The sequence below is a fragment of the Glycine max genome, chromosome 12, assembly GCF_000004515.6.
Source record: "Glycine max cultivar Williams 82 chromosome 12, Glycine_max_v4.0, whole genome shotgun sequence".
In the NCBI taxonomy this organism is placed as follows: domain Eukaryota; kingdom Viridiplantae; phylum Streptophyta; class Magnoliopsida; order Fabales; family Fabaceae; genus Glycine; species Glycine max.
In genome coordinates this window covers 14,507,259-14,515,130 of record NC_038248.2, presented here as the reverse complement: position 1 = coordinate 14,515,130, position 7,872 = coordinate 14,507,259, and the positions used below count along the sequence as shown (strand labels likewise).

At 31.7% G+C, this 7,872-nt stretch overlaps 1 protein-coding gene across 1 annotated transcript; it reads left to right on the top strand.

The window, feature by feature from the left end:
* The first annotated feature begins 259 nt into the window (after positions 1–259).
* LOC100812547 (chaperone protein dnaJ C76, chloroplastic) lies at positions 260–5,685 on the top strand. Its single transcript, XM_003539956.5, has 9 exons — positions 260–737; positions 1,389–1,517; positions 1,625–1,754; positions 2,090–2,210; positions 3,071–3,152; positions 3,568–3,621; positions 4,044–4,082; positions 4,841–4,937; positions 5,343–5,685. Exons 1-9 carry the CDS (start codon positions 519–521, stop codon positions 5,468–5,470), a joined length of 999 nt encoding a protein of 332 aa, XP_003540004.1. The 5' UTR covers positions 260–518; the 3' UTR covers positions 5,471–5,685.
* Positions 5,686–7,872: the final 2,187 nt, after the last annotated feature.

Here is a 7,872-nt window from a genome sequence, read left to right as displayed (position 1 = left end):
AAAAAAATACTTTGTTAATCTATTTTCTTTTCTCTTTATTTTTTCCTTTTATTTTTTCTCTTACCAAACCAACCATAAAGTGTAATTTGCCAGTGACCAACAACATTTAACAAGTTCAAATTAAGGATACAGGGGGGAATTAAAAATGTAAATAAAAATATCCGTGGCATTGATCTTGTAATGGCAACACGATGCAGCATGTGTGCACAAGATGACACGTGCCACTCTCATGTAAAACACACTTTGCCTCGTTCTCCTCACTCTCCTAGATTCATCTTACGTTCGTCCAGATTCTTTGGATGTAATTGGATGTCACGCTGCCACGTCATCAACACCCCCTTGATATTCTGGGCCGAAATTTCTTCGTCCTTAAAATTTTGAACTTACAATTTTCCATTCAAAAGATTATCAATAATTTTATTTTATTTTATTTTTTTATGTCATTTCATATCTCATTTCAACACTTCAATTCAACTTTCACCTACACAAAATTATTTTCACGGGAATTGGCCATTTGAATGGCACAGTTATTGTCTCCAGTGTACACAGAGCCTCTCAAATCGAATTTAAGTTCCATAAGCTCATGGAGGATACTACCAAAGACTGCAACTCTTTCGAACTTTGTAACACACAATGGCAAACGAAGAGGGTGTGGCAGGGTAAGAGTTGCTGCTGAGGAAAAATCATTTTCTACGAGTGACACTGTTGCAGATGACTACTATGCAGTTTTGGGTCTGGTAATGTATCAATCACACTCTGATTTTTTCTCTGCTTACTAATTCCCGCTAAAAATATTCAGGCATGGTAAAAGAAGAATCATAATAATAAGTTGAAGTCTTGCGGAATGAATAAAAATATGCGTTTTATTAGTTTTGTACAACTTTTAGAACTTTCATCCATGTTTTGGTTGATATTCAAAAGGGTAGCGTAATTACATTTATGGTGGGATTTTCTCATTTGAGTAGCTTTAGAGATAGTAGGGAAATCCAAGATGATAAATTACGTGAGATGTATAAGCCATTATATTTATTCTGTATTGCAATGAATCTTAGGATATTGTGAAAACTGAAAACTACTAAAATTTTCCACTATATGACCCTTACTAATTTTCACACAATTCTCGCACTTATGACCTTAATGTAAAAATGAAGAATTTTATTAGAATACCTAATACTTTCAAACTTTTTTACTTATTCTCAGATTATGGATTGTTATATGATAGAAAATTATCATTTTTTTAAAATAACTAATATGAAAGTTATATCTAGAGTAATTGTGGCAGTTAAAATAATGCTATAATTGAGGGACATGAGAGAACATTATCAAGGTATATATTAGTATCATAGTGTATGTCTAATCACTAATGATTGGTTGTTCCATTTCACCAGCTTCCAGATGCCACTCCAGCGCAGATCAAGAAGGCCTACTACAATTGCATGAAAGCTTGCCACCCAGACTTGAGTGACAATGATCCTGAGGCAACCAATTTCTGCACGTTCATCAATGAAGTCTATGGGGTGGGTTTCATTTTGGATATTATAAATTTTAAAGCTTGTGAAAAATGTTATTCAAGTTTTGTTGGGTTTTTATTTTTATATATAGTAAATTGATTGTTGCAGTGCAGGTGCTAAGTGATCCCATTCAGCGCATGATTTATGATGACATTCATGGGTATTCTTTGACTTCAATCAATCCTTTTCTGGACGATTCTAGTCCAAAGGATCATGTTTTTGTTGATGAATTTAGCTGCATAGGTACTTTCTCTCACTCTAATGAAAACTATAATGTTATCTTATAGTATGATCTTGTCAAGCACTCTTGATGTCACCATCTTTCACCTCTTTTGGAAAAAGAATGATGGTTCTATCTAATAGCACTTCCTTTATAGAAAAAACCGTTATGAATCTACCTAGAGTTGGTAATGCCAAAGAGACAACGTTGACAGCTAAAATTTGCAATGCTATATTTTTAATTGACATGATTTGTGCCTTGATAGGCCTAGATGTTGTTGCTTAAATGTATTTATTAGATCCTCAACTAGAACACTTCCACGGCATGTTATGTAATTGTACTTCAAATCCTTGAACAGGTTGCAAAAATTGTGCCAATGTAGCCTGTGATGTGTTTGGAATAGAAGAAGAATTTGGAAGAGCCAGAGTGTACAGCCAATGCGGGAAGCCTGAATTAGTTCAACAGGCTATTGATAGTTGGTATATCTATAAGCATCACTCTAATCACCCATTTTCTATCCATAGTTTCCATTGATGTATTTAATTTTTAGCATAATAGAAGTTTAATTAAACTCGTTTTCCGCTGTTTAATATTGTCTGACGGTGACCATGTTATGCTTCTAAGTGTCACTGATATATTTTTTGTGGTGATGACATTGCCTTAAGTGTCACTGTTGTTTTATAAAATTCCTTTTCGTACATTTTCCATTTTATTATTTATGATTAGGATTAAATTGTTCTAAGGTCTTTGGCCCTGCGTTTTACCAGGGACACCGGGGGTTTAGTTATGGGTTGCATTACATAAGTATATTGGTTATTCATTGTCATAAGAGTGTTATGGATAACTATAATCAATTGAATTTTCATGAAGTCATGCTGGCTCATATTTATGTTATTCATACACCCTTTGCCAACTGCATACCAAATGTCTCAAATCAGCCAAGGGTTAACTCAAATGATTTTAATTCCACATTAAGAACCCTCCTTAATTAGCATGTTTCTTCGGCTACTGTAATTATTTTTTTAATCCTTTTTTGTGTTAATATTGATGGTTATGATGTACAATTTTTTAAGCCTTTGATTTCTAGCATGCAGAGACGTCTGTTGAGATGGGAGTCAAATATCTAGAAACCCAAAAATAAAAAAAGAAGTTAAAAACTTCGGCTTGTTGTTTTATCATAGATTAATATAGGTTTCTTTCTTCAATACAATCTATATTTTTAACTGGAGCTGTTGCACACTTGAGTTTTTGAACCATTGGTATGACAAAAGCATTGTTTGTGAAGTGAATAGACTAATGGAGATTTCAGAAATTAATTTGACTAATTTTGGCATTTTAGCCCTGTGGACTGCATTCATTGGACATCAGCTGCACAGCTATCATTGCTTGAAGATGAAATGCGCCGCGTAGAAAGAGTCAATGTAAGGCCAAAGTTGCAGAAGTCTATTTCTTCTGGATCATTTCTTTATAATCTCTATTCCTAACATAATGTGGTCACTTTTTTTTCTGTTAGATGACTACTGATAAATGAGAAACAGATTTAACCAAGCAGCATATGGCTAGTTTTCAAACTGTGATATTTCTTGATTGTTTCTGATCATTTTTAGTATAGCATCAATTTAACTAGATATGATTTTTTTTTCAAAAAAAACATGGAACTTTGGGTCTCTCATAGTAATAGTCTTTTTCTTTTTTAGAATGAAGTTTGTCTTTTAGATAACCAATGGGCTAAAGTAAGGTAGTTTTCCTTCTACAAATGGTATACATTATAATTCTATCTAGTTAAGCTTTTTGTATACCATTAATATATCTACTGAGCATCTTAAATATGAGCAGGTTGCCCTAATGCTTTCTGGAATGGGATCAGCAGGAACTGATGTTTTCAGAATGGTAAGAATAACTCAGACTACTGGGTTATTTAAATGTTCAGATATTTCCTTCCGATTTTTTAACTACATTTGTGTATATGTCTTGGGGGTTAATGACCCGGACTTAGTATAAAATACGGTTGATATCATCATATTCTGCATTTCCTACTGCATACCTCCAAGACCTTGAATTTGGAAGCTTCTTCTTTCTGACTGGAAATAATAGTTAAAAAGTCATGATAACATGGATTTTGAAAGCACTTCGTCAAAATGTTTCATAGTAGCACTATGCTTGTTCCATTCTAGTGTTCTTGGCACATAAGTTTCAGGCTTATTTCAGAGAAAATCTTCTAATCAGCATGCCTAAAATTTTAATGTTTTTGCATGTATGTAGTATTTATGTGTCGTCTCCTCTAACATGATCCAACCAACTAATAATGACAGGCAAGTTCCCGATGGGAAAAGAGGCAGGCAAAAGTCTTGGTAACAACTCTTATATTCTCATTCATAATTTTTTTCATACTTTAGTTGGGGAATCTGTCATTTACATGCAGTTAATTGTATGGGAATTATCATGGTTTGTCCTACTAATCTCTGGAAAACGTATAGCTGTATAGGTTCTTAAGGTATTAAAAGTCAAAGCAAAGTACCATTTTGATCACTGAAAAATTGGGTTGACATTAGTTTGGTCTCCTAAAAATTTGAATGACATTAATTTAGTCCTTGAAAGATAGAAAGTGACATCATGTATGTCCTTATGTCATTGACACAATGCCACCATGTCACTTCTTATCTTTCAAGGACTAAATTTATGTCCCCAGTTGTTGAGAAACCAAACTGAACTCAACCCAATCTTTCTGACCAAAAGAGTAGTTCACTCTTAATATGTGCAAGTTTCCTGTCTAAAACATTTAAGATTTCTCATTGGTCCTTGATTTTGATGAGAGGACATCTGCTTGCAGTTTAAGATAATGCAATATTTACGGAATAATACAAAACCATTTTGGAAAAAATTTAGTTCTTAAAGTTTAGACCAAGCTGCTTAAACACGGACAAAGCAACTACTTAATTTTACAATCATGAGGGATGTCTCAAACTAATGTGAATCTTCATTTTGACAAAAAAAATTCACACCAGCTTCAATGTCTCTTTATTGGGTAGAAATTTTGTACCTGTTTGTTAGTTTCACGGCACAAAACATGTTATGCGTATGACTAAACATTGATGAGAGTGTCTTGCAGGAACAAGCAAAATTGAGAATGATGAAGGAGAAGGGTTCTGATAAAACAGATATGTTCTGGAACAATCTATGGGGCAAACCAAAAGACTTAAGTTCAGGTATTGCATGTGAGAACACAAAAGATTTCTAAAAAATGTTGGATATTATAGTTTTCATCTGCCAATGTTTTCCTTTTTCCAATTGTTTTACTTTAGAACTTTATTTCTGCCATTCCTTGATATAGAGGATTTAAATTTGCAATTTCTAGCCTCTAGTAGCTATTAACAAATTTTGAATCCACATCAATAGTATGCTTCAGTAAGCCTGATTATTTGGTTGTGGTAATTGTTAAAAGTTTAAAAAGATTTTTACACTATTAGTCAATCAGAAATTACACTATATAAAACTTTTAAGGTAATTATTACAAAAGTTAATTATTTTTAACGATATAACTATCTATGATTAGATAATAGTGTAAAACATTTTCATTGTTTGCAATCTTTCAAATGATAACCATTATGCAGAGGAGGAAATCAAAGAAAGAGCAAAAAGGGCTGCTGCTGCCGCTAGAAGATGGAGGGAATACTCAAGAAGAGGTGTTGATAAGCCTCCCACATTTAAACTTCCAGAGACAGCCTCCACCAAGGACTAGTGACCAGTATTTTCCCCACAGTCCTTCCTACACCTTCTATAGCTATAGCATCATGTCCCATGTAATTAATTCATCCATAGCCTCTCATAAGTTTATTTCTCATTTAACAATCCACCATTGTATATTCTGCAACACTAATTACTGTAAAAATAATACAGATGATTTGTAGTAAATACAGGGATAAATAAAAGAAGGCTAAATTCAATGTGATGAAATTTCTCTGTTTCAGCTATTTCCATTTGAATTGTTGACTTCAGCATAACTAATTCAAACTAATTAACCAGCCGTGCAGGGATATGTGTTGCCGAAATGAGCAACAATGGAACCTGAGAAATAGACTTTTAGGAAAGCAGTGAATTTCATTTTTTTAAGCCAAACAATCAAAGAAGAAAAAATAGAAGAGGAGAGTGCTTAGGAGAAGAAAATATTAGAAAAGTGAAATAAGCTTCTCCATAAGTTAAAACTTAAAATTATTTTATGTATAAGTTAATTTGTAGAGGTTCTCATATATTAGTTTTTTCCAAAAACATCTGTTAAATTTATGCATAAATTAATTTTAGTTTATAGAGAAGTTTATTTTTTTTTTATTTTATTATCTTATAAGCCCTTATAGAAAAGTTTACTCAAACAAATACTACAAGAAAAATGATCCATACCTACGGACAAAAATCATCATTAGATATTAAAAATATATATGTATAACCTCTAGTCCTCTTTTCACCTAAATCATTCATGGATATGACATTTATCAAATATATATATATATATATATATATATATATATATATATATATATATATATATATAGAAAAGTGTATATACTTGCATTGTTAGAAAGATAAAAAAATTATAACTTACCTGTAGTTGAACTTTCACTTGTACTTCCAAGAGAAGTATGAGACTCAACATGATTTTCTTCTTATATGTGTTTTTCTGTTTATGGTTGTTGATTTAGTTAATAAATAATTGTGTTAAAAACAATTCAATGTAAAATAAAGAAATTAAGTTAATAAAATCTTTATACCTCCTTCAAATTGTGTGTTTTCTTCAATTATAGAGTTGTTATTTCGGTTGGCTTCATTAGAGCTTTCAATTGATTGTTCTTTTGCTTGTGATTGACCATTGCTTTGAATGATATTCAACTTTTTACGCTTTCACATAGTATGTTGAATAAATCAGTCCAAATAATAAAATAAAAATTAGATATAGCTACATTATTGGCTATGAATTTCTTAATCACCATGCCAAAAATAAAAGAAAAATAAAGTAGTAATAAGTGGTGTGACTGAAATGCGAATTTAGATTGCTTTTAAGCTTCTTTTTCTCACCAATCTCCAATTACCAAAAATCAAACAACTAAGGAAACAACCAAATAAATTTCGATAGAAAAACAAGCAATTATTTTGTGTTTTACTCTCTTGTTCATTCCCTTGATCTATGCCATTGGATTGTTCATCGCTCATATCATATACATATTTGATTTTAGCATGCATGGCAACAAGTCAATCATTTAGTGTTTTATTCTCCGCATTAGAATACTTTTTTAGCTTCAGAAGCAAAAACAAATGGGTCATCACATATAACATTCCCTATATGTTGCAAATAATTAAAATTCACTGATGTCATATCGAAATTATCAATTTTGCAACCCTTATTTATATCAACCCAATCACACTTGAAAAGTACAACCTTATATATTCCTGAATAATCCAATTGAATTATATATGTTAGTGCACCATAGTAGTTGATTTCTCCTTTCTTTGGGTTTTTATCTCTTGAACCAGCATAACTTAATGTCTTAACAATTACAACAATGTCATTGTTTTGAGTCTTCAAGCACCTTTCACATGTCTTTTTATGAAATCTAATTTCATTAACAATGTATCTACTATATCTTCTCACTATTTCTAGTGGATCACAAGTTAACCACTTGATAGCATTTGTCATTAAAGTGGTGTCTTGCTCTTCCACTCGAGCAACCTATCACAAATTTATTTCAAATGGTTAAAATTTTAAATTAATGCAAAATTTAATATTATTGATGCTTCCTAAACTTACTCGTTCACAAAACCAATCTGGAAATTCTTTACTATGAATTTTGTCAACTTCATATGAAAATAGTTGACCATTTTGTCTCTTGATAAGATCAGTATGTGCTCTATGTAAAAAAGGGATAGAAAAAGTAAGCATTAGAATTAATAGAAAGATATTATACAAAATTTCAATAAATAAATATAAACATGAAAGAAATTGTATTACTTTTGAAATAGATCAGTGTTGTTGCTATTGAAAAGCACACATCTATGTGCTTGCACCTATGTTTTTTTATCAAAGGAAATTCGAGAAGCTTTTTTTCTCTTCTTCACATTGAATCCAACTTGTTTCTTTCTCCCCAATGGTCG

Bases quoted from the DNA above. Each gene is read 5' to 3' on its own strand.
- LOC100812547 (XM_003539956.5), top strand. From the start codon at position 519: ATGGCACAGTTATTGTCTCCAGTGTACACAGAGCCTCTCAAATCGAAT. The intron at 2,211-3,070 runs GTATATCTATAA...TTGGCATTTTAG, and splicing joins CAACAGGCTATTGATAGTTG to CCCTGTGGACTGCATTCATT. The intron at 3,153-3,567 runs GTAAGGCCAAAG...AAATATGAGCAG, and splicing joins GCCGCGTAGAAAGAGTCAAT to GTTGCCCTAATGCTTTCTGG.